The sequence below is a fragment of the Primulina tabacum genome, chromosome 5 (assembly GCF_025594145.1).
Source record: "Primulina tabacum isolate GXHZ01 chromosome 5, ASM2559414v2, whole genome shotgun sequence".
Classification (NCBI taxonomy): Eukaryota; Viridiplantae; Streptophyta; class Magnoliopsida; order Lamiales; family Gesneriaceae; genus Primulina; species Primulina tabacum.
This window is the reverse complement of record NC_134554.1, coordinates 22,388,006-22,415,348: the sequence shown is the minus strand read 5'-3', so window position 1 is coordinate 22,415,348 and position 27,343 is coordinate 22,388,006. Positions and strand designations below refer to the sequence as shown.

General features: G+C 35.0%; 2 protein-coding genes across 4 annotated transcripts; both read right to left on the bottom strand.

Moving 5' to 3' along the window:
• Positions 1–2,154: 2,154 nt before the first annotated feature.
• Positions 2,155–26,762, bottom strand: LOC142547307 (uncharacterized). Of its 3 annotated transcripts, XM_075655527.1 has the most exons (24): positions 26,564–26,762; positions 10,126–10,343; positions 9,410–9,515; positions 9,217–9,318; positions 9,065–9,124; positions 8,873–8,951; positions 8,498–8,645; positions 7,778–7,901; positions 7,463–7,643; positions 7,350–7,378; positions 6,730–6,878; positions 6,004–6,106; positions 5,498–5,593; positions 5,307–5,359; positions 5,103–5,226; positions 4,897–4,959; positions 4,749–4,808; positions 4,503–4,664; positions 4,120–4,193; positions 3,911–4,004; positions 3,376–3,512; positions 3,203–3,283; positions 2,555–2,660; positions 2,155–2,475 (listed from the first exon to the last, which is right to left on the bottom strand). In XM_075655527.1, the coding sequence occupies exons 1-24, from the start codon at positions 26,744–26,746 to the stop codon at positions 2,398–2,400; spliced, it is 2,610 nt and encodes an 869-aa protein (XP_075511642.1). In that variant the 5' UTR covers positions 26,747–26,762; the 3' UTR covers positions 2,155–2,397. The 3 variants fall into 3 exon arrangements, 2 of the variants coding, with proteins under 2 accessions (XP_075511642.1, XP_075511643.1); XR_012820647.1 differs by lacking the exon at positions 2,155–2,475 and having other exon boundaries at positions 3,376–3,474; positions 26,564–26,746; XM_075655528.1 differs by lacking the exons at positions 9,217–9,318; positions 9,410–9,515; positions 10,126–10,343; positions 26,564–26,762 and having other exon boundaries at positions 8,498–8,655; positions 9,065–9,130.
• On the bottom strand, positions 11,852–14,791 carry LOC142547308 (uncharacterized). Its single transcript, XM_075655529.1, has 2 exons — positions 14,263–14,791; positions 11,852–11,989 (listed from the first exon to the last, which is right to left on the bottom strand). The coding sequence occupies exons 1-2, from the start codon at positions 14,789–14,791 to the stop codon at positions 11,943–11,945; spliced, it is 576 nt and encodes a 191-aa protein (XP_075511644.1). The 3' UTR covers positions 11,852–11,942.
• Positions 26,763–27,343: the final 581 nt, after the last annotated feature.

Below are 27,343 nucleotides of genomic sequence, written 5' to 3'. Positions count from 1 at the left end.
TTCCTAATCAAACCTAACATGACCTAATCTAACTCTCACTAAGCTCGGTCATAAAGACGTATTAATACCCAAACGAGGCAATAGCACTTAAACTAAGAGCTCCTGAAACCCTGGACCAGCGCCTAGGTGCTGACACCGTGGCGCAGCGGCGCTTGATTAGTGCCTAGGCACCACTGCATCAGTGCTGTAGTGCTGCATGTTCGAAGACCAAGCGCTCGCGGTGCTAACCGTGGGACAAAAAAACATCCAAGCCCTTCTATGCCACCATCTACCCTACTCCAAACCAACCCGAGCCAGCCTCGAACCAACAGTTCCTAGACCATCTTAGGGACCCTCCTGGACCGACCTAACCACTGCCATCAGCCTATGAACACCGCACGATGCACGCACTCGCAAACTGCCCAAAAGAGCCCCAACCGAGCCAACCTACCCTCCACTCGATTGATCAGCTTCGAGATTAGATTCAACAGTGTTCGAGCCCTCCTAGGCCGTGTCTCAGACCCACCAGGGTCTGGTCCATGGCTTGGATCGACCCTTGCACCGCCGGCTCGGCCTCAACAATCAATCTACTCGCAACCAAGCCGCAAACCCAAGAAACTCGATCGGCCTATGCTAGAACTCAAGCCTCACCCGACTCCATCCCCTTGACACCATAATCCTCGATGTATACAGCACATTAGCAACATAAAATCGGCATCCCCTTACAATAAAGTCAATAAAAACATGAGATGTAAGCATAAACATGCGGGTTCATGTCAAAACCGAATGAAATAACGTGATATCATGCAAGGACCGAGCATTCTATATACATAACACACATCACAGCATATATACGACATGAATGATGCGAGAAAGAAGATACATGGAGTGCCTTGATGATTATACGCTTGTAAATGACACTACAATGCGATATACGGGCAACGAAGGGACGGGGATGAAGCTTGCTGCGATTATCTAGCCAAAACCGACCAAGGAGGCTGCTGAAATTTTGAAAAGGTGTTGTTGCTATGGGGGAGGGGTGGCCGAAGCTTGGGGAGTAGGGTTAAGGTTTGAGGGGTAGGGTTTAAGTAGGGATTTGTGCATTAATGGGCCTATAATAATAATTAAAGGAATTTTAAAAAGATTTTAGGCCCATTATGCAATTAAATTAACCCGTCAACCCCAAACACATTCTCAAAAAAAAATTCGTTTAGGTACCTTTTTTGAAAATAATGCCCGAACCCTCAATAAGTCCTCTGATTCGCTAAAATTTGCATACCAGTTAAAATATAGCATGACGAGTAAAAATACCCAACCAAGGACCATTTTCAAAAATCATAATTAAAAACACCTCATATTAAATAATTAAAATTAATTATTCAATAAAAATATTTTTCTTAATTATCATCGGTTTTCGTTACTCGTTCGAGCGTGAAATGCAACTTAAAACCCTAATGCATGAAACCCTAAATAAAACATGAAATGACATACATATTCATGCAACAAAATAATTAAACACATATTTTGTAAAACCCTAGATTGCATGTAGTAGGGTTCGTAGTTCGAATTTACTAGACCTTACATAAAACATATAAAAAAGTATCATTTTCAAAAATATCATTTAAAATATATCATATATTAAATAATTAAAAATAATCATTTAATAAAAATATTTTCCTTTACGGTCACCGGTCTCCGCTCTGGATCGCGTCTCGAATAACATTTAAAACACAGCTCTAATGCGTTCTAATAAAAAAAACCCCTCAATTTTAACCTTGTAAACATGCATACCACATCCAATAAATACAATTAAAATATTTTAATTGTATATTTTTTATTTTTCTTAAATTTGCATGTATTTGAATTACGTTATCGTATTTGAACCTAACAAAAACGAATATATTTTCAATCTAACAATAATTATGATGGATTTGAAATATATGTTTAATCATTATCCAAATTAAATTCTTGGATTCAAGTTAAATACATCCATCAAAAAGTAACATTACATTTTATATAATAAAGTTGTAACTTATGAATACTATGCATATTTACTTAATTATTTTAAGTTTTAGAAATGTGTTACCCTTTCCATATATAATATTGAATGGGAGATAAAGCACTACATAAAACAGAAAACTTACAGTACTCCTATATAAAGAGAAGAAACAAAAATTACTTGAGATTGAAGATTTGATTAATTATCATCATTCCACTTCGCATGCGATATTGCAACCTCTATAAGAAAGTTGTCAATGCTCAAAAGAATCAATTGGAAGCTAATCCAAATAAATAATTTGCCAAAGTTTATCGCGACCGGGTGAGTGTCATCAATAAATCCCGTGTTTCTTGTAGGATCGATCTTCTAATTTTTGTCCCTATGACATTGAAACACTCTCTTAAGAGCACATGCATAGATTACAGTCCATACACAGACGGGACACTCTGGTATGGATCACCAAATGCAGCCACATTTCCAGGCCTACTAAATACAATCTGGAAAATATATATCTGTCGTAAGTTCATCAAAGGTATCGATCACAGTAGCATTTTCTTTGTGAATCTAAGGGCATACCTGATAATTTCCAAGAGTGCATGTTTTGAATCCAGCAGCACAATAGTCAAAATAATACTCCCATGTCCGGATGAATTTTTCATCGAAGCCCAGTGCAAGAATTTGACTAGAAAACAGCAATCAAATAATCAACAAAAACCTTATCAAGATTGTACTATCTGAAGCAGAAAATTTTCTTTATAAATCAGTTATTCAGCACGCTGCATGACAATTGATATTGGGTTATGGAAAGATAGCATATCAGGAAAAGGTATAGGAGACTGTTAAGATGGATTAATGTGCAGAAATTAATCAAATTAAAAATTAGCAGCATATCATAGATATTGGTGGAGTAAACTAAATTAGGATTGGACATTTCAGATGGTTCAAGCGCGCTGGATATTGACGGGAACTTCTGGAAAAACGTGTAAGATGCAATAATTTGAAATGAGTTCATTAAGTGTTACTTGAATGATTTAATCAGAGTCTACAATTCAGATAGGATTGAGAAGGATTCATGAGCCTACTTTACTAGTTAGAAATCAAAGATTTTTAATGATGACAAATTGTTCAAACTTCAAATATCGGAACAGCCAGATTCAATTGGCCAAGTTCCCATTAAGATCTTTGAGGTCCAAATTTACACTGAACAGTTGCCTTTTCTTTTACCTTTGGTTATCCAAGAAATTTTCCCTCCAACATCTTAGAGTTTGATAATAGTGAATTCCTATGTCTTCCAGGTGCTCCACGCTGCAAGACAAACAATTTTTCTTAAGTTTTTGCATTGGTGTTGCAAAATAACTGCTTAAAAAGCATAATTAAAAAGTATAAATAATTTATACCAAAGTCTAGAAGCAGCAGCCATGGCTGATGTTACTCGACTAAGTGAAGGGAGGCAGCCACCAGGAAATATGTATTCTTTGATAAAATCTGAGCTGCGCCTGTATTCGTCGTACCTCTCATCAGGAATTGATATGAACTACGAAAAAAATCGACCATATCTAATGTTAGGATCACATAGTCAATATTTGACATGATATACCTGAAAGAAAAGAGGTGGTTGAATTATTTAACGGTTATGAAAAGGAGACATTTTAGGATGGGTACATATGAATGTGAACGGTTGTTATTGCCGTGTTACATCAGACATTGTGTGAATCAATTATTATAGATAAATTTATTCCCGGGGATTTAGCATAGTTTGATCACATTCAATGTGAACCAATTGGAGATACATGCTTCTGAAAACTTAAAAAGAGATAGTAGCATTCAAGAGAAGGCTGGAAATTAATTATTAAACCGATACGATTTAGAAGAGATAGTTAATGAAAGTGAAGTTGCTTTTGATTAATCACTAAAATGAATTGCATTGCGTACCTGAAGAACAAAAAGACCATTTTCTGCTAAAACAGATTCACAGCTTTTGAAGTAATCTTCCATAAACTCGTGTCCTACAGCTTCCAACATCTCACTGCAAAATTATCAGTATAGTACCGTATTTCATCCATGCCACAAAAGAATCTGATAGAGTATTTTTAAATTTGGCGCTAAGCCAATTCAACATAGTTCAAGCAACAGAAGCTCACCATGATATTATCCTGTCATACTTGTTGGTATCAGGTAGTTGGCGATAGTCACAAAGAAGAAACTTTATGTGATCCTGAAATAAGAATCCTCTTAAACTAGAGACTATATTTTAAACTTGAAATCTCTGTCGTACTTGTTGGTGTTGCGTAGTTGGCGATAGTCGCATAGAGAAATTTCATTTGATCCCAAAATAAGAATCCGCTTAGTAAAATATATAGCAACGTTAATGCACAAAAATTGCACTTATTCATGTGAAAAGGCAATAGTCTGCATGTCTCTAGCTAGTTCTATATCCGATCTTCCAACAAATGTAAAGAATTTCTTGAAACAGGTTTGTGAACATTTTAAATACAAATCAAACTCATCATAATCATATGCGTACCTGTAGACCAGCTTCTTTTACTTTCAGTTCAGCATACTGCAGTTGCTGTTCTGATAGAGTGATGCCCGTATATTTGCATCCAGTTTGTTTAACAGCTTCAATAGCTACACTACCCCAACCGCTACCAATCTCTAGAATGTGATGTTCCTTGCTAATTTTCGCCTTTAAATTAACAAAAGTTCAGCTTCTGGAGAAAATCCTCATGGTGATACTGAATCGATGCATCATTAAGAAAAAGGTTTAGACCTTTTCAATCAAAAGATATATTTTCCTTAGCTGTGCAATCTTCAAGTCTTCACATTGAGTCTTCCAAAGAAAATAATGGCGTGTTTATTACTTTTGATAAAAAAAAAACATATTGCTAAATAGAAACATCAAAACCATCATCTCTAACCTTAAATATTGCGCAGGAGTATGTCATTGTCTCGTCCAAGAATAGAGAGAATAGTTCATTGCTCTGAAACAGCAAATATCATGCACATAAATTATGACATGTATGATGGCTAATGTATCGAGGGTAAACAGAAATGTTCAACCACGAAAGACAAAAATACTATAATATACAGTATCCGAGCTCTCGTGTTCATTTCGTACACTTACTAAGTCATAGTGCCTTGAGATGTTCCGGCGTGCTTGTGTTAGTGTATTCTGCCTTGAAACATGTTGATAGAAATATTTTGCAGATGCTATAGCAGAAGTGAAAAGCAATGGTGTCCACCATCCCCTGGACACATATAAGTCATACTTTCACATGTTTTTAAGAGATTTAGTGATTTTGATGGGAAAAAACTCACTATTCCTCACCTTCTATTGTTTAATTTTGAGGCGGTGCTTAAATCTCTATTGGCAATAAAAATCTGCATGGTGAACATTGAGAAAGACCATTAATTACAGTACGGTACACATAAATATGAATTAAATGAGTGATTTTTAAGATTGAAAATCGTGTTAGAGATGAAGTGTTCATGCTAGATATTTTAACTCCAATTTCTTACCATGAAAAGGTTGAGCAGACCTTCATACTTGTCAACAAAAGAAAAATCTCCATTAATATAGGCATCAGCAAGGCCTAAATCTGCTTCAGTTGCAACCTGTATATGTACAAGAAAGGGAATACATAGTAGAAAATTTCCATTTGAATTCATTCTACTTTTCGTCCATTTGCACTTCAAATCTTCCAGTAAACTTGTTATTTCATGTTCAACTTTACGATTAAATATTGCCCTTGGTTCCTCGGCATTGTTTGGCTCGTGGAATTGAACGATAAAAGATGGGATAGTAAATTGAAAGATAAAGATCACCTATTTTTTGTAAAATTTTAGTCAAATGCGTGATGATCCAAGAAGGTTGAATCTCATCCTCACACCATATGTTAATCGAATTTTCAGACATATGTAGAACACAACGCGAATATTTAGTTAATATATTAGAACACGTATTGTAGCAAAAAGATTAATATAATGTCAAGAATAAGGTTGTGTCAAGGGTATCCAATTATTACCTTCCAATAAAACTGGGGAGTATGAACTCTGATTGAAACTTTTAAGACGCTATTTTTCCTGGTGCCTTCAAAGGTAAAAATTGTACCACCGTCTTCCAATAATCTGTTGCACCCAAAGTTTGATAATAACGGTTTCTAAATGCAGTTATTATCCTACAAAATACAATAAATTTAAAAAATTGTGAACAAAGAAAAATTACAAATCAAGAAACTAAAAAAGACAACATATTCTCATGATGAGTGAGATTAGCTACTGTTAAAGTCAATGAGCTATCACACAAGCACGTTTCACATCAGAAGTAACCATAAAAGATATAGTGCTTGAGATCATGGCAACCAAGGTACGACTATAGACCCTTGTTTAAGATCGTTGAATACATTCATTATTGATAACTAGAGGCATTTGCAACAAAGTGGGAGGAGATATGAACAATGGACTCGAAGAAAATGAAAGAGATGTCAAAATTATTTAGATTTTCATTTAAAATATGCTTCAAGCCTTCACTTTGAAACACAGTACAATGGATACAAGATATCTTTGTAACTCCCTCCAGCTAGTCTCAGACAAAGACTTTTCTGATGATGAGAAGGATAACATCTCTTCACATATGAACCTCAAAATCTCTAAATTATGTCCCCACTCAGTAAACCCAATATCTCAAAATTTTCAATCAATAGCAAGCAAAAAACATAAAAGACAGTTTTCCTTTTTCATTAAAAACTCACATAAGGCAGCCCGTAGCAATAAAATGATCGAGAAACCTAGTTACAAGAAGACGAGCTCCTGTTTCTAGCCAAGACGGTACCATGTGTTTGGGGTTATTCTGCACATTGCAACTCTTTCTGAGCAAGCCATTTGCAGCTAGTATACCTGCCTGTGAGGATTAGAGTTGAGTTATTGCTCTAAATGTTTAGTTGCCTTTTCTAATATGGAAAACAAAGATTATGCTGACAAATTAAAAATAAGCTAATTTTATCCCTAAGCCAATGCCAGCCAATTTTATTTGTTGCTTACAAAGAATTAAGACCTTCTATATCGGTACCTTCTTTTAATAGGACACCACCAAAGGTATTTTGGTTGGGTTGAACAATTTAGCTATACACTCCACGCCCTTTGTTTTTAAATTTATAAAATCTTAAAAACAGAAATCACAGGTTTTGAATCCTTATGCAGAAGCTATCATTCTTTCTTTCGTAAAAAGTTTTTATTTTCATAAATTGATGGATTAAGATTTGATTAGGTTCTCTTTACGGCACCATGAGCTGTGCACCTTACTGATATTGTGGATCTAGCAATAATTAATTCACTCAGCGTGACCTTTTCAACGTATCATATGCGTAAGTACCTTTACTCCATCCTCGTGGAAGCCATAACCTGAAACAAAATGTAATACAGGAAAATTCAAATCATATTCCCTATTGCAATTCTCAAAATACCAGTGACTTTTATTCAACATACCTTGATATGCTCCGCAGAACCAGATTTTCCTCTTTCCTTGGATTAAATTAAGCTCAGATGAAGCTTTAGACGCAGCTACTGATGGGATTGGGTGTCCGGTTGACCATTTAAGCAATGTATGCTCTGGCATTTGAGGTGGATTCAGAGTCACGAGGAACGGTAACCCTGCCTCTTTAATGTTCTGCACTTATAGAGTAAATAATTACAATCTTCTAGCTAGTATACTACGCATTTGGTACAACTATAGTAAGAGTTTTTTGGTGAATAAAAGTTATATCACTTGTTCATGCATATGATGATGGCAGATCTACAAACCTGAAGTATGTTAAGCCAATATGTAACACAAACTTTGCTATTAACAGTCCCTAGAAAATTCCATGCGCTCCATGCTGCTGGAATTTTGGGCATGAAATTTTTGTCACGGTGAAGGAAAACATCGCTGCAGAAAGAAATAAAATGTGACGCATTGTGAACGCAATAATGTTAGCATTGTGATCAAGAACAGAAGCTCACTTCTCATTTCCCAGAAAACTAAAATACAAGGAAAAATTTATAACATGTTCCAAACATACGTGTACTTTATACCCTTAATGTTCACATAATGGCTGTTGGCATTGCCTATTTTAGAATGAATTGAAAAGTATAATTTAGTTTCTCGTTAAAGGTTGTGTTCCACTAAGAGGACATTATCATGCATTATATTTTAATTTGATAGAGAAAGAGGAGTCGTTTAAAATAGATTGACGGAAATATTTGAATAAACAAACCTGGAATATGGGTGAAAAAGACAACCTAAGATATAATGTCTAGGTATATGGCAGAGGGTTTTCTAATACTCACTTAAAAATTTTAAAATGTTTTCAGTTTGAAAGGAGAGCATCCACCCTCTTTTGAGTCCATGTTGTTCAGCAGCATTCACTCTTTTAGCACATAATATAACTCCACATACTTATTCATATTAAACCTGGAGCATGTTAAATAAACAAGGAACTCAATAAAATAAGTTTTATCCAGGAACAAAACAAAGAGAAGCACCTGTAGGCGTAGCGAAATGCACCAAGAATTCTCAACTCATCATATGTCGCCTGATCCCCCATCATTTTTAAGACATCAGGAGCATGCACAGCAATTATGCACTCGTCGTATGTTTCTTCCATCCCATCCTTACAGGTTACAGCACAACCTGCAGTCCTCTTTTTAGATTCATTTACAATTAGAATAATTCATTGAGATGGCTATCGTTTAATATAAAAAAAAAAAGTTCTTCAGTACATTTTTGTGTTTACACTCATATAGAACAACTAAAAATCGAAACATATTTTTGGCTTCATAAGTTCTTCACATTAAGATTTAAGGAGAAACGAGGTTCCAAACTTAACATAAAATAGGAAACAACAACTCAGTGCTCACCCTCATCATTTGTTGTGACTGAACATACTTCTGAATTTGTTTTTATTTGACAACCTCTGATTTCCAACATTTTCTTGACCTGGTTTCGATTCAAATACAATTTGGTACAGTTCAAAATCTAATCTTAAGACATATAACATAAGTTTACGATGATAACCACTCAAATTTAGAAGTCCGAAACACATAATTTACCCTATTGACATAATTTTGTGAGCGCCACTTGACAGTAAGCCATTGAGGACGACCAAGGAGCTGCAGATCAAATCAGCCATAGGATATAAGTAAAGAAAGAAAATATGGAAGGTGTTTTTTGGTTAAATCACACAATGGAGACAACAGCTCGCCTGTAGAAGATGGTGATTGCGACAAAATGAAAGCATTGAATAAGCGGAGAAGCTCATTACTCCTTCTGACGAACATGACCAAATTGAACCACACATTGGAATCTGCAGAATTGCATAGAAAGTATGTTGGTTTAAGTCAAGGTGATGAGGGAAAAAATGAGCCACAATATGTGCAATATTTAAGACTTCTCACAAGATAAGCCTTCTGGAATAACTCAGAGTATCCATGTGATTTAATAAAATGCCCCAGTGTTTCATTCCGATCAATGTCTGGATTGTTGTCAAGATTTTCAAGATAACTGCCATGAGATAAACTCCAAGAGTAAATCATTATAAAAATTAGGATGACACCTCATAAAGGTACGACATCATGCAACTACATATGTAATAGAATGTACATTATATGGTGACTGACGCTGTCCACCCCTATTGACTTCGCCTCAGCTTTCTACGATTGACTACTAACGAATGACATGCCATATCTTCCGCTCTTGGAATCAAGTTTGCCAAACCCACCAATAGTTTGTGTTCGTTATTGAGAAAGACAGACGCAAGCACAAATCTGTATGGGCTAAAGAACAGCTTTGCGTCTGTTCTCGTTTTACAGAAATCGGTAGTTAATATAGTTAGACAAAGGCCATTATATAGTCTTACATGTCAATTATTAACTCCAAGTAATTGTGCGGTGTTGCTACATTTGAGATTCTTCCAACCTAATATGATGAAATATTGGTCCCATGTAGTTTTCTAAAACCTTTAAACATCTCCCATGATCAGACATAGGATATATATATATAGGTATTTAAGAATCAACCTCATGCAACTTTTTACAAACATACGGCACACAACAGAAACAAAATTAACATCGAAAGATGATTGCATACTTTCTTTATGACCAGAAATACTTACATCATTACATCATCCTTGAACCTAATAATTTCTCTGATCATTCTCCAAAATTTTGGGTTCAATATGTTCTTCTTTTGCGCAAACAGACCCGATAAACCATTCCGACTTCCCCATTCACATCCTCGGCCTTCGTTCAAGCTCACTGCGAATGACATGTCGGATAGCTCCACGTCGACCCCAAGATTCTCAAAGAAGTCCATCATGTTTGGATATGTAACCTGTGCAGCAACCAAACACTTTCTTCATAACCATTATTGACGTTTATTTTAAATGATATTTGATCACAAGAACTGATACTTTTGTAACAAGGCATGAAACTAGCTAGAGGGGTGATCACGGGGATAAATTGCGTAGAAAATATTGAAGTTTTAGTGATAAATTATAATTTTTGCTATAATAAAAGTCATATATTATTACAATGAGTGTTATGTATGACACATACATAAATTATTTATTAAAATTTTTATGATTTACAAGCCGTTGAGGGAGGGGTGTGTTTTTTTCCAAAACGAGTGAAGAAAAACAGGAATCGTGGTTAAATGGAAGTACTATTTTTTGAGAGAAAATAATATTTTAAGAAAGTCCAAATTATAACATGAGCCAATTGACTATTAGAGTGCTTAAGTATTATATAGTAATAGATAAGCTAAGTTTCTAATTATTTTGCAACTGTCGACAAATTTAAGTTGCGAGTTTTCTTCCGTCTTTCTTCGCTGTGATATAAAAATTTTGTGATACTGCATGAAAAAAGGTTGATATGTATAAAATATCAAAGATGTCACACCAATACACTACTGTCAAAATATATGAAGGAAACCGTTTTTTTGTAGAGAAGATTCTGAATTGGTCACCTTAAGAGAATAGCTACCAAGCCTATTAATACTAGAAAAGTCAACTAACAAAGAAAGCGTGGAAAGAAGGATAAATCGTGTTTCCAAAACCAGCACTCAACACTCCCCCTCAAGCCTTGTGTAGATTTCGAACACCAAGCTTGGAAATGAGATACTCATTGTGGTTTCTGTTCAAACCTTTGGTGAAGACATCTGGCAACTGCTGGTTCGTTGGAACATAGCTCGTCGAAATAATTCCGTTCCTAATCTTCTCTCGAACCAAGTGACAATCGATTTCTATGTGTTTAGTTCGTTCATGATACATGGGATTTGCAGCTATATGTAATGCTACCTTATTGTCACAATGCAACGCTACTGGAGTCGGTATGTTTTCTCCCACGTCTTTGTAAATACCAAGGATCCAAACAATCTCACAAGTAGTGTTCGCCATGGCTCTATATTCAGCTTCTGCCAAGGACCTTGAGATTGTGCTCTGTTTCTTTGTGCGCCATGATATCAAGGAGTCTCCAAATTTGATACAATAACCAGTGATAGAACACCTAGTCATCGGACAACTAGCCCAATCCGAATCACAATATGCTGAGATCTTCAAATCGTTTGCTGCTGGGAATGTAATACCAAGACCTGGAGACCCTTTAAGATATCTAACAACTCTCGGATTTTTTTGGAGCATGCATAAACTAACTCAGATGTTGCACCACATAACATATATCCGGTCGTGTCATGGTTAGATATATCAATCTTCCAACCAAACGCTTATATGATCCCGCATCTTCCAACAAAGCATCCCTACACGTGGTAGATTTGTTCTTACATCCTGTAGCATCAAATTCATGGCTGGTGAGCTTAAGATTCTGCTCCATTGGAGTTTCACAAGGCTTAGCTCCTACTGTTCCAAAATCTGCTATAAGTTCCAATGCATACTTCCTTTGGCACAAGTAAAGGCCCTCTGTTAACCTTGACACTTCAATCCCGAGAAAGTACTTCAACAAACCAAGGTCTTTCAGCTGAATCTGTGAATGTAAGAAAGCTTATAAGGAATTGATTTCTTCATCATTATTTCCCGTGATTACAATGTCATCCACATACACAAAATCAAGAGGGTAACAAAGGTTCCGTGGCGCCGAACAAATAACGAATGATCATGCTCAGATTGAGTGTAGCCAGCAACAACAATGATACTAGCAAACTTGTTGTTCCATTGCCTAGAGGCCTGTTTAAGCCCATATAGAGACTTGCCGAGTTTACACACCTTACGCTCCCCCTCGACGCAATATCCCTGCGGAAGTGACATGTATATTTCCTCATCTAAATCCCCTTGAAGAAAGGCATTGGTCACATCCATTTGATACAAGGGCCAACCATGAGCCACAGCCAAACTAAACAAACATCGAATGGTAACAATTTTGGTTGCGGGTGAGAAAGTATTATGAAAATCAATACTGGGTTGTTGCGTATATCCTTTAGCAACTAATCGAGCTTTAAATCGATCTATCGAACCGTCAGAATGGTACTTCACCTTAAAAACCCATCGACAACCAATAGAGACAGCCCCCTTAGGAAGATTAACTATATCCCAAGTATGGTTGGACTCGAGGGCAGCAATTTCTAAAGCCATTGCATCTTTCCATCTAGAATCAGCTAGTGCCCCATGATAGTAATGATGTTCCTTAACAGAAGAAATTGATGCAATGAAACTCTGATAGGAAGGAGAAAAATGAGAATAATTGAGAAAATCAGAAATGGGGTATAAACAATGGTTAGACAAGGTTGGACAAGCATAATCCTTTGTCCAAATAGGTGGGATGGTGGAGCGGGAAGAACGCCGTGGATGGTCAGTGACATTAGAAGTTAGATGAGTAGAAGAAGTATCAAAAACATCGTCAGGTAAAGATGAATGAGAAGGAAAGGCTGGGGAACTAGAACAAGTGTTGGCAAAAGGAAAAGTATCTTCATGGATGACCACATCTCTAGAGACAAACAGTTTCTTGGTATAGAGATTCAAAACTTTGTATCCCTATTGGGTTTTAGAATATCCAAGGAATACACAAGTATTTGCTCGGGGAGAGAACTTATGTGCCAGTGGCAATGAAGCAACGTAGCACATACAACCAAACACACGTAAATGAGTGTATGAGGGTGGAGTACACATTAGCAATTCATAAGGAGTTTTATTGTGCAAAAAGGGACTAGGAGACCTGTTAATAAGATATGTGGCAGTCAACACACAATCTCCCCAATAGCGAAGAGGAAGAAAAGCTTGAAAAAGCAATGCACGAGCAATATCAAGAATATGTCTATGTTTGCGTTCAACAATCCCATTTTGTTGCGGGGTATAAGGACAAGAGCTTTGATGAACAATGCCAAGGGAAGAAAACAAATCTTGACACTCGGTTTTGAAGAAATCCAAGACATTGTCTGTCCTAATAACATGAATCTTGCTGGAAAATTGATTTTTGAGCCAGGGCAAAAAATGTCTTAAGAATCCAAAGCACATCTAATTTGGAGTGCATAAGATACACCCATGTGCCACGAGAAAAATCATCTACGATGGACAGAAAATATCTCTCCCCATTCATAGTTGGGGTATTAAATGGCCCCCAAATATCCATATGAAGTAAATGAAAACAATGTAAAGACTTGGTGTCACTGTGCAAAGGAAATGGCAATCTTGCTTGCTTAGATTGTGGACAAATAGGGCAATGTAAGAGTGACAAATTATTGGACAAAAAAGACAACAAACGCCTTCTTGATCCAGACATATGACCTAGTCGTTTATGCCACAAAAAATCATTGGCAGAAGTACCAGCAAAAATCTCCTTTTGTAACAGTATAGTATTACAGTGAGGAAGAAATGAACATGAACTATTTACAGACTGACATAAGGTCTTCAGGGAATGAGAAGCTTCAAGGTAATAAAGTCCATTTTTTTCTTTACCAATCCCCACAATCTTCCCACTTTTGAGGTCCTAAAAGAGGCAAAAATGAGAATAGAATGTGACAAAACAATTATGGGATTTGGTAAATTTAGATATGGACAATAGATTGAATTGAAAATCTGGAATGTGGAGAACATTTTGAAAAATAACGGAGGAAGATAATGCCACTGAACCTATTTGATAAATTAGGGTTGTACTATCATTAGGCAACTTCACTGAACTATTGGAATTCGACAGGGACTTATGATTTTGCAGCAGACTTAGATCCCCAACCATGTGTTCATTAGCACCAATGTCAATTATCCAATGGGAAGATGGCTTGGAGACATGAAATGAATGCAAATTACCTGCCATATTCACCACAGGTTCGGCACTTGTTTGAAGGTTGTTGTTGCCCAAAAGCTTCAAGATTTCTGCATACTGTGCAGAGGTTAACACAGGAGCGGTACTAGGAGCCGGAGCCGTGCTATGAATGGGACCAGAAGTATTCAGAGGTTGAGCTTCAACATTCTCAACCAAGTTCACATCAACAACATTCCTATGTCCTCGACCATAGCCTCGCCCGAAGCATTTATTCCCACTACCTCTGTTATGTCCTTGGTAAAGGCGATGCCAGGGTGGGTAACCAACAATCTTATAGCAATTTTCTTTCAAGTGTCCATTCAAATTACAATACTTGCATTTCACGATATCCTTTCGCTGGTCATCCGCCCTGTTCTGATTTGAGTAAAACACGGTTGGTGGAGGCTCAGAAGTAGACAGGGAACTATGAGATTCTTCCTGAGAAACAATTGAGAAAGCTTTCCCAATGGTAGGCAAAGGCGACATCATCAGAATCTGACTTCGTATAGCGGCATAACTTTCGTTCAACCCCATCAAAAATTGGAGTAATCGATGTTGTTGATCATGCTCGACATATCTCTTAGCTGCAGCACATTCACAAGATGGCAAAATTACTAAGGAAGCTAACTGATCCCAAAGTTGTTTGAGCTTGCAAAAATATGCGGAAATAGTGCTTTGTCCTTGAACCAATCGTCCTATATCCCGATGCAAGGCAAAAATACGAGAACCATTGACCTTATCAATTGCTCCTTCAAATCTGACCAGACAACGGAAGCTTCGGTCGCATAAATGATTCCACCAAAAATTTCTCTAGAAACAGTATTCAACATCCACGACAAGACAAGAGCATTACATCTTTCCCATTGCAATATTGTTGCGCTACCAGCTTCGAGTTTCTTACATATACCATCGATAAATCCAATCTTATTCTTAGCTTGCAATGCTATCAACATAGCTCTGCTCCACATTCCATAATTTTCAGTTCCAACTAATTGATCACTGATGAGATTCATACCTGGAGTATCAGAGGGATGAATGTACATTGGATCATTGAAATTAAGTCAATTTGCCATTGCTGAGCCTCAAATTTGTAGTGAAGCTGGAATCGACGTCGCGAGCTAAGAGATCCTAGAAGATAGAATTGATGGACTAAGTAAAAAAAAAAATTACGATCTAAAAGAGCAAGAGCTCGGATCTGAATTTCCTCGATCTGATACCATGTCAAAATAAATGAAGGAAACCGTTTTTTTGTATAGAAGATTCTGAATTGGTTCACCTTAAGAGAATAGCTACCAAGCTATCAATACTAGAAAAGTCAACTAAGAAAGAAAAGCGTGGAAAGAAGGATAAATCGTGTTTCCAAAACCAGCACTCAACACTCACAAACCACCATCGATTTTGCTTCTGTAGTTGTGTCCAGCTCCAAGTTCAGTTTTACAATTCATTTTAAACATCTCTTTCAAAAGTGACGTCCTTGTCACGGCTTGGCTCATCGATCAACTAGCGTTGGAAACCTTGAGATGGATAATAAAAACTCAAAAGTTGGTTCTTAACATTTTGTCCTACAAGTTCAAGAGACTCCCGTACGCATTGCATTTTAAATCGCAAATTACTTATTTCTCTGTGTGTTATAAACAACCATATTTGATATTATTATGTTACTCCTCGAGCCCGATCTTGTGCGGGTGTAATTGTCTCAAAAACTAGATGTATTGGGATTCATAAGTAAGTGATGTCTTAGAGTTGGAACAAAACTGAGTTGTTTGCATGCAACTACTCTACAAATTCATTATTTTATGCTCACCTCCCTTAAAATGTTATGATTTTTATACTTGATAAATGAGATAAATGTCAAATGCAAAAAGTATTTGAAAGGTGAATGCAAATAACTCGAACAAAATTCTTCAGGATCTTAATTCAAGCCACATATCAATTGACTTCGTCATTCTCAGTTTTATTATTTAACACTATATACTGAGTAATAGACGAATTACTAGATATAAACACATAGAACAAATTAGGCCAATTTTACAAAATCAATGAGGTCATTTTTTAAAAGATAAAACTTGTGTGACACGGTCTCACGAGTCGTACTTTGTGAGACGGATCTCTTATTTGGGTCATCCATAAAAAAGTATTATTTTTTATGCTAAGAGTACTAATTTTTATTATGAATATCCGTAGGATTGACCCGTCTCACGATCTCACAAGAAAATTACTATTTTTTAAATTGGAATTTGTGTAGCTCCCATAATTAATAAATCCCTATAAACTTTCTTCATAGTAAATAGGTAGGTGAATTGGGTCGATGACCTATACAAATTTGAATAAAAAAATGATATTTATTTGTTAAAATTTTATTGTGCAATAGGATACATCATTTTTTTTTCAAAAAAGTTAATTTTAAATAAATAATTATGGAAGGAAGTTTACAAATTTAAATGACCTGCAAATAGGTAATGCCAAATATATGTTTATATATTTTAAAAGCTAATTTTAGTTGCATTATTTGTCCAATAAATCTACAAAAATATCACATAAATTACGTAAATCATTTGTGGGCAAATAAAAAAAGTTGTATATGGACGGAAGTGTCCAGAGTGGTCCCATGGGAACACGTGAAAAACCTTTAAATGGACCAAGCAGCCCACCTCCCAAAAACAAAATTCAATCAAATTTTCAACAGAGACGATGACAACCACCTACTACTCATTTGCTTATATATATATATATATATATATCTATCTATCTGTGTGTGTGTTACTCTTTTATTTTTGAATATATATTAAACTTGTTGAAAAATATATTTAAAATGTGTGTATTGAATATTTGAATGTTGAATATTTGAATGTTGAAAATAAGAGTTGTAAATATTGAAAATTAGTGTGTGATGATGTAGGTAATGATGTATTTTATTTTTGGATTATTTGTAAAGATTTCCTATAAATAGATCTCTCATTTGTGAAGAAAATCACAATTGAGTAGAGAGAAAAATATTATAAAGTGTGTAGTTTGGTAAATTTTGAGAGTTTGAGATTTTTACTTTTTACCATAAATTTTTACTTTTTCACAACACGTTATCAGCACGAAGCTCTAAAAGTCCTCCATCCTTTTCCAAGCTCCAAACAGAAGAAAAAGGTAACAAAAGTAATAATATTTATTTTACTGTTATTTATTTATTGTTTATATATTTAATATATAATATAATGTTATTATTAGAAATAATAAAAATAAATTTTTCAAAAACTTGTTATAAATCCTGGGAGGATGTTAAGACGGCATCCCACACTCCCGGTAAGGGATACGACAAGTATAAAAGCCTATAAGGTTTTTAAACAAAATAACTTACGACACCTCATTATAATAATGTGATATGATATACATAATTATTTAAACATGATTAATATTATATTCACCATATTATTACCATAAAATTATACAAATACATACATTTATTTTTTTGTACACCAACGGTCATAAACGGTAACAAAACGGCTAGTTTTTACCCTATAAATATCATATCACAAACACATTCAATCACTCCAACTTTCTCTTCTTCTCTAAAAATTATTCTTCATCAAATTTTTCGAAGAAAAAAGAAGATGACTTTCTCAAAGTCATTTTTAATTATTTTGGTTATCATACTCACGAGTCTTGTATTTATCGGAGAATATCCTCCTCGTACGTTTTCTTTATTTTTACAAATACTTGCACTTGTTGTTTATCCGTTACTTTGTATTGCAATAATTATTAACTAATAAAATGCATCGTAATTTTTTTTAGTACCACCATGTCAAATTTAACAAAGCTCGAATTTGTTGCGCTCGACATCACGGGAAAGAATTATATGCCATGGACTCTAGATGTAGAAATGCATCTTGAGTCATTGGGTCTAAGCGAGACCATTAAAGAAAATGGCATATGCACGTCACAAGAAAAGGCAAGAGCCATGATATTTTTGCGTCGACATCTCGACGATGGATTGAAATGTGAATATCTGACTGAAAAAAATCCCATGGCTTTGTGGAAAGGATTAAAAGAAAGATTCGAACATATAAGAGAAGTTATACTTCCGACCGCCCGGGATGAATGGAATACATTGAGATTCCAAGACTTTAAAAAAGTCAGTGATTACAATTCGGCGATGTATAGAATAATCTCGCAATTAAAATTTTGTGGACATGAGGTCACAGAATCTGAGATGCTTGAAAAAACATTTTCCACGTTTCATGCATCAAATATTACTCTACAGCAACAATATAGAGTACGTGGATTCGCGAGATATTCTGAACTCATCGCCTGTCTTCTTGTGGCGGAAAAAAACAACGAGCTATTAATGAGAAATCATCAGTCCCGACCCACTGGATCAACAGCATTTCCAGAAGTAAATGCTGTAAATAAAAATGAATTTAAACCTGGAAACCAAAATCAAATTCAAAGACAAGGTTTTGGTCGAGGTCGAGGTCGTGGACGCGGACGCGGACGTGGACGTGGAATTGGCCGTGGTCGTGGTCAAGGCCGTGGTTTTGAAAATAATCGAGATAGTTATTTTTATAACTCATCTCAAAAGAACGTCCCAAACCATCCACAGAAAAGGCATCATGAGAATAGAAGTGTTAATGAGAAGCACTCAAAAAGATATGAAAGTTCTTGTTACAGATGTGGTACTCCAGGACATTGGTCCAAAGTTTGTCGAGCCCCTGAGCACCTTTGTAAACTTTATAAAGAATCATTAAAGGGGAAAGAAAAGGAGACCAACTTCACTGAACGCAGTGACCGTTTGAGTGATTCAACTCATTTTGATGCTGGTGATTTTATGAATGATTTCTCTGGAAATGATCAATATGTTGGTGGGATAGAAATGAACAATATTGATGCTGCAGATTTTCTCAACGATTTCTCTGAAAATGAACAATATAATGGTAGAATATAAATGTACAATAATCTATTTTTCATGTATTCATAGAATAATGTTTTATTGTATAATTATGATTTGTGTTATATTTAAATATATATTGCAAGTAATTTATTTCATTGCATATTTTTTTTTGAAGTTCAAATATGGAAAATGCTATGAGCAAAGCTGAAGTTTGCATACCCGATAGTGGTACAACGCACACTATCCTCCGAGATAAAAGATATTTCTTGGAACTAAAACCAACAAAAACAACGGTAAATACAATATCAGGTCCTGTAGACTTGATTAAAGGATGTGGTAAGCACAATTTTTGTTACCTAATGGTACAAAATTTTTGATCAATGATGCTTTATATTCACCACAATAGAAAAGAAATTTGTTGAGTTTTAATGATATATATTCCCATGGGTATGATACTCAAACAATGAATGAAGGGAATGAGAAATATATGTGTCTTATCACATATAAATCAGGAAAGAAATATGTGATTGAAAAACTACCAATGCTCCCTACTGGATTGCATTATACACATATAAGTCCCGTTGAATCAAACATGGTAGTTGATAATTCTTCGATATTAACCAATTGGCATGATCGATTGGGACATCCTGGTTCAACAATGATGCGAAGAATTATAGAAAATACACATGGTCATCCACTGAAAGACCAGAAGATCTTTCAGAATAATAAGTTTCAATGTAAAGCATGTTCTCTTGGAAAACTTATTATAAGACCATCACCAGTCAAAATCCAAACTGAATCACCAATGTTTCTTGAACGTATTCAGGGTGATATTTGTGGACCAATCCATCCACCATGTGGACCATTCAGATACTTTATGGTATTGATTGATGCCTCCAGCAGATGGTCACATGTATGTTTATTGTCAACTCGAAATGTTGCATTTGCAAGATTACTTGCTCAAATAATAAAATTGAGGAATCAATTTCCCGATTATACAATCAAGAAAATTAGACTTGATAATGCTGGTGAATTTACTTCCCAAACTTTCAATGATTATTGTATGTCTATGGGAATCATTGTTGAGCATCCTGTTGCTCATGTACATACACAGAATGGATTGGCTGAATCATTGATTAAACGTCTGCAAATGATTGCTAGACCAACGATTATGAAAACAAAGCTCCCTATTTCTATATGGGGACATGCAATTTTACACGCTGCTTCATTAATTCGCATCAGACCAAGTGCATATCATAAATACTCCCCATTGCAGCTTGCATTTGGTAAAGAACCAGACATTTCTCATCTGAGAATTTTTGGATGTATGGTGTATGTGCCTATTGCACCACCGCAACGAAAGAAAATGGGACCTCAAAGAAAGGTTGGGATTTATATCGGTTATGATAGTCCATCAATCATTCGATATCTTGAACCTCAGACAGGCGACGTGTTCACAGCACGTTTTGCTGATTGTCATTTTAATGAGGAAATCTTCCCAATGTTAGGGGGAGAACAGAAACATACCGAAAAGGAAATTACATGGTATGTATCATCATTGTTACATCTGGATCCAAGAACAAAACAATGTGAAAAAGATGTACAACAAATTGTACACTTGCAAAGAATAGCAAATCAAATACCAGATGCATTTGCAGCCACAAAAGGGGTAACTAAATCATATATACATGCTGCAAATGCCCCTGCTCGAATTGAAATTCCAAAGAAACAAATGGAAGATACTCATGATGTCATTAAACGCCTGAAGCGTGGAAGGCCAGTCAGTTCCAAGGATAAAAATCCTCGAAAAAGAAAATTCATAGAGAAACACGATGATCACAAAATAAAGAATGACGTTTCTGAAGAAACACATGATGATCACAAAATAGAGAATGGTGTTCCTGAAGAAACACATGATGATGAAAATGTTCTGTCAGAACCACAAACTGACGAGAATCATGAAATCTCTATCAATTATATTAATACTGGACAAATATGGAACCGAAAAGATATAGATGAAATTGATGATATATTTTGTTATAATGTGGCAATCGACATCATAAATGATAACGAAGATCATGAACCAAAATCTTTTGGTGAATGTAAAAATCGGCAGGATTGGATAAAATGGAAAGATGCCATCCAGGTTGAATTAAATTCGCTAAATAAACGTAATGTTTTTGGACCTATAGTCCTTACACCTGAAGGTGTAAAACCTGTTGGATACAAATGGATTTTTATTCGAAAGCGAAATGAGAAAAATGAAATAGTAAGATATAAAGCTCGACTTGTTGCACAAGGTTTTTCTCAAAGGCCTGGAATTGATTATGAAGAAACGTATTCTCCTGTGATGGATGCAATTACGTTTCGGTATTTGATTAGCTTGGCGGTATCTGAAAATTTAGAAATACGTCTTATGGATGTTGTTACAGCTTACTTATATGGATCACTTGATAGTAATATATATATGAAAATCCCTGAAGGATTTAAGATGCCTGAAGCACAAAGTTCAAAACCCAGGGAATGTTATTCTGTGAAATTACAAAGATCATTATATGGGTTAAAGCAATCAGGTCGAATGTGGTATAATCGACTAAGTGATCACTTGATGAAAAAGGGATATGTAAATAATTCAATATGCCCTTGTGTTTTCATTAAGAAAACAACATCCGGATGCGTAATTATTGCTGTATATGTTGATGATTTAAACATCATTGGAACGAATAAGGAAATTCAAGAAGTTGTGTCATACTTGAAGGAAGAATTTGAAATGAAGGATCTTGGAAAAACCAAGTATTGTCTGGGTTTACAAATTGAACAAAAAGAATGTGGAATGTTTGTTCACCAGACAAATTATACAGAAAAGATCCTTAAACGTTTTAATATGAATAAAGCAAATCCTTTAAGTACTCCAATGGTTGTTAGATCATTAAACATAGAAAAGGATCCATTCCGTCCATGTGAAGATGATGAAGATATTCTTGGTCCAGAAGTACCATATCTAAGTGCCATCGGTGCCCTTATGTACCTTACAAATTGTACAAGGCCTGATATATCTTTTGCCGTGAATCTGTTGGCAAGATTTAGCACATATCCAACAAAGAGACACTGGAACGGAATTAAACATATATTCCGTTATCTACGAGGAACGACAGACTTGGGAATTTTGTATTCAAAAGATGCTAATCCAAGTATAATTGGTTATGCTGATGCTGGATACTTATCTGATCCACACAAGGCACGTTCCCAAACTGGATATGTATTTACTCGTGGAGGCACTGCAATATCTTGGCGTTCTCAGAAACAAACGCTCGTAACAACTTCATCAAATCATGCCGAGATTATTGCACTACATGAAGCAAGTCGTGAATGTGTGTGGTTAAAATCAATGACCCAACATATCCAAATCTCATGCGGATTATCATCTGATGAGAAGCCTGTGATACTATATGAAGATAATGCTGCATGTGTTGCTCAAATGAAAGAAGGATACATAAAAAGCGACAGAACTAAACATATTCCTCCTAAGTTCTTCGCATTCACCAAGGAGCTTGAGAAGAATAGATGTATTGATGTTCGTCACATTCAATCAAGTGAAAACTCATCAGATCTCTTCACAAAGGCGCTTCCTACGTCAATATTCAGAAAGCACATATATAATATTGGGATGCGCAATCTACGAAATTTGTGAAGAATTGTTCATGTCAACATCAGGGAGAGTTTACGTGACTGCACTCTTTTTCCCTTACTATGGTTTTTATCCCAATGAGTTTTTCCAAGTAAGGTTTTTAACGAGGCAGTATAAAAACACGTAATGAAGACAATCATTATGATCATCATCACAAGGGGGAGTGTTGAAAAATATATTTAAAATGTGTGTATTGAATATTGAATGTTGAATATTTGAATGTTGAAAATAAGAGTTGTAAATATTGAAAATTAGTGTGTGATGATGTAGGTAATGATGTATTTTATTTTTGGATTATTTGTAAAGATTTCCTATAAATAGATCTCTCATTTGTGAAGAAAATCACAATTGAGTAGGGAGAAAAATATTATAAAGTGTGTAGTTTGGTAAATTTTGAGAGTTTGAGATTTTTACTTTTTACCATAAATTTTTACTTTTTCACAACAAAACTTTTATTTTTCTACTCTTTATTTTGCAAGGATATCAACTCCATATAAATAAATTCTTAATGACCACAACTAGCATTAGAGATGTCAAACAGACGGTCTCCCTCGGTCTCCCAACAAGCATTGTCAGCGGTGGAGCCAGAAATATGGCTCTGTCCGAACTAAAATTTTAAACTCTACAATCTTTTAATATTTTAAATTGATCCAAAATTATAAAAAATTTACATATAAATTTAAAAAAGAAAAAATTAGGCCACCCGGGCTTTTATAGTGTAGCTCCGCCCGTGAGCATGGCGTAGCAACCCATATGCGCGTGTGTGTATATATATATATATATATAAGTAATTCTAAATAATATAAAATTTTTAAAATTCATTAACTATACATGAATCATTCTAAATTAAATAATTATTTCAAAAGTAATTGACCTGCATTTTTTATTCGACAAGTTGTGGATTAGGGTTGGTAAACCCGTCATTTTTTATTTAAGCGTGACGGGCCGTCCGAGGACCAAATCCAAACTGACAACTCTCTTACGCCGACAATGGTTCTAAAATCGGCTTGTGATGGTTCCAAAACCGTCAGTTCTTGTGTCACTGAACTGCTTGGATATGGTTCTAGTTTCGGTTTATTTTTGAATTTCAAAGACAAAAATAACCTCGAATCCATAATTTGGGTTCTGGTTTTGGAACTGAAACTGAAAAATGTTCTGATTTCAGTTTTTCAGATACGCTTTCGATTCCACGGTTACTAATAACGGTTCGTTCGATCCTACCTGTGGGGGCACCGCCTCCACAGGATTTAGATGGTCCAGATTTAGCCACATGTGTGATTTTAAAAAAAAAATAGAGGATCCATGTACTTGTGGCTAAATCTGGACCATGGATCTACACATGGAGGCACTTTCCGCACATGTAGGGTGAAATATTCCCCTAATAACCGCGGTCAAGTTGACCTCTTCTTAAAAAAATAAGGAGTAACGCACCAAATTGTTTTCAAGTAGAGGTATAAAATTGAGTCAAATCGATTTATATATATAGGTCAGAGATTCTATAGGGAATGAATATTTATACTCTTTTTGTGTTAATCACACTCCACTTCATGGTGAAATATGTATCAAATTTATTCACAAATGGAGCGTCAGTAACAAGAAATAGAGTGTAAATATCAACTCAAAAAAATATATAATTTTACTATGATATGATACTTATAGATTAGTGCTTATGTAAGATTTACTGAAATAACATAAACTTTTAGATAAATTCGAGAAAAAATAGAGAGATGTATAAAAATTCCTAATAATCTCACACCATAAATGTTAACTAACAAATATTATGAAAGGTAAAATTGTGAAAAAAAATTTAGTGTCACATTGATATACCAAATAAATTACCACAAGGTGCTAAGTTTAATGATATAATAAGGTATAGTTTGGTACATATAAGAGAGGGATTGATAAATAATCATCATTATCTAACGTTTGATACATTTTTAGAAAGCTCATGATAATATCATGGGTCCGTGATAAATAATTTTATATATGGATAAAATATCTTTTTTATGAGATGTGATAATTTTAATCTAATGATAAAAACACCACAAATGACTTAATTGCCCTCAATATATAAAAATCCTAAACCATGTTGTCTCATATCAAGGTATAAATTAAAATCAAATAAATATTTTTATCTATTTTTATATATTATATAATATGATAATTATAACAAGCAAGGTTTTTTTCTGGCATGAGAACTGAAAAGAAATTTACATTTACTAAGAGGGAGTGCAGAGAAAGTTTCCCTTACAAATATCTCTAAGTTGATTTTGATGCTTGTGGATAGGGGCAATACATGTCACTTGGTTGAGTTTAGTGGTTATTCCAGATCAATAATGATGTGGTTCTACGACCACCTTAGGTCTAGCTATTGATTGGAACTACGTAGATGTGGTTCTACGACAACCTAAGAAATCATATCTCATTTTCTTTGTAATAACTCAAATAATTTTATATAAACAAAGGTTATGAGATTCTTATAACTACTGTAATTTCAACATTTGTACGATGTCTATCTCATGTTGCAAACAAAATAATGATTCATAATTAATTATTTCTCAAAAAAATGTTAATTTATCTCGTATAACTAACAACTCTCTGAATAAATTTTTTTATTGTTATCATAATAATAACAACACTAAACACAAAAATAATTTTAATATTATCAATAAAAATAATAATGTTACCTTTTAAGAGTCAGACTAATAAAATTGATGATAAAATCAACGAACAATATTATCATCTATCAATGTTAAACATTCTTATCAAAAAATAACATTATAAAACAAAATTATTTCAATAATAATAAAAATAAAATTAATACATGTTAAATACTTTAAAATTACTTATACTCGATAAACTAACGCATCGTAGTCAAAAAACACAACCGGAAACAAGGAATCCATGAAAAACTTTAAGAATTTTGCGCAAATAAATCGGAGGAAAATTTGCGCAAATGAATCGACGAAATGGGCGTAAATGAATCCGTGACCCCACTATTTTATTTTAAAAAAAAATAGAATCCGTAGGAAAAAGTGATGGATTGCACTATTTTTCATAAAAGTTTCAATTTAGTAATATTTTAATAAATAGTTTTTAAATTTATATTATTTTTTGAAAAAGGCCGATTCTTATAACTACTATAATATAATTTTGTAAAACGTTTGGGCTCTTATCTCCACATAAATTTTAAGACAAGTTGGCAGTTCAGATTAGATTATCATGTGCCAGTCAACAGGGGTGTTAAGTCCCACGGGGTTCGGTCGACCCTACCCCTGCGGGCACTGCCTGCAGGGATCGATCCAACGGCTCGGATTTTTTCGAGCCAATTTTTTTTTTTTTTTCAAAGGAGGTGGGCCCGGATCATTCATGTGAAGTGATCCTGGCCGTTCATTGCCCGTTCAGGCCGTCCCACGGGTGGGGATACCGATTAGGACATGAAACCGACCATTGTGCTTTCAATTAATTCCAGTTTAGTTTCGTTTCAAATGAGTACTCTACAAGAATTAATTTAATTTGAGTTTTTGGTTTTTTATATTTATTATCGGAGCGCTAATAAGACAGTTGACATGTGATGTGAGGGAGGGATTATTCAATGTCACGCCACCAGTAGACAAAACAGACTAGAAGTACTGAAACAAAAATAAACCGAAAAATTAATGTCAAAGAATGTAATAAGTAAATAATTTTTGGGTAAAAAAAGCAAAAAAGAAGAAGAAGAAGAAGAAATGTGACTTACTCGATTAAAAACCATAAAGCCAAGATCGAGTTGAGTTCCATCCACAGTTACAGTTTTAGCATGACCGCCCAAGTAATCCTCCTTCTCATACAGCACCACCTCCGCCCCGCCTTCCACCAGAATATACGCCGCAACCAGCCCACTTACGCCGCTGCCCACCACCGCCACTCTTGTCTTCGACATTTTTATTCAAGCTACAGTGAAAAAAAGAATCCAGTTAACTAACAAAAAAAACAAACAAGCAAACCAATATTTGCATGAACTAGTAATTCTTTGGAAGATGTGGAATTCTCTGCTGAAATCTAACAAAACTTCTTGAATTTATGTGAACCTTTTGATCAGGAAGAATCTTGAATCTTGAAGCTTTGAAGCTATGCAAGGGGCTGAGAAGTGTGGTGAGAAACCTTAACTTATTCCACCAATCACATTTTGGTTTCTTTTATTTGCTTATTTGTTTGTACTTTCCTTTCTTAATTAGCTGTATTTTTTTTTTCCCTCCGTTCAGGACAAATAATTCAAAGCTCGGGATAGTCAGTAGGTTATGGGAAATAAAAAAATCAATATTTTTTAACTAAGGGACAGAAAAGGCCACGACTCTTTTTTGTGGTACTTTTTTCTCATGTTCAATACCCGAGGGTAGGTTTGTAAAAAAATGCGTGATAAATTAATTTTGGAGTAATTATATAGTTAATTTTGGAGTAATTATATTTTTAATTCGATATTAGCATGTTGTGGCGCATACTATGTGTGCTGATGTGCCGATTTTTCGTATCCAAAACG

Bases quoted from the DNA above. Each gene is read 5' to 3' on its own strand.
- LOC142547308 (XM_075655529.1), bottom strand. From the start codon at position 14,791: ATGGGGTTGAACGAAAGTTATGCCGCTATACGAAGTCAGATTCTGATG. The intron at 11,990-14,262 runs GTAATTTGCATT...TTACATTCACAG, and splicing joins ACCTGTGGTGAATATGGCAG to ATTCAGCTGAAAGACCTTGG.
- LOC142547307 (XM_075655527.1), bottom strand. From the start codon at position 26,746: ATGTCGAAGACAAGAGTGGCGGTGGTGGGCAGCGGCGTAAGTGGGCTG. The intron at 8,952-9,064 runs GTAAATTATGTG...AATCGAAACCAG, and splicing joins CACAAAATTATGTCAATAGG to GTCAAGAAAATGTTGGAAAT. The intron at 2,661-3,202 runs GTAAAAGAAAAG...GCTGTTTTCTAG, and splicing joins AATTTCTTGGATAACCAAAG to TCAAATTCTTGCACTGGGCT.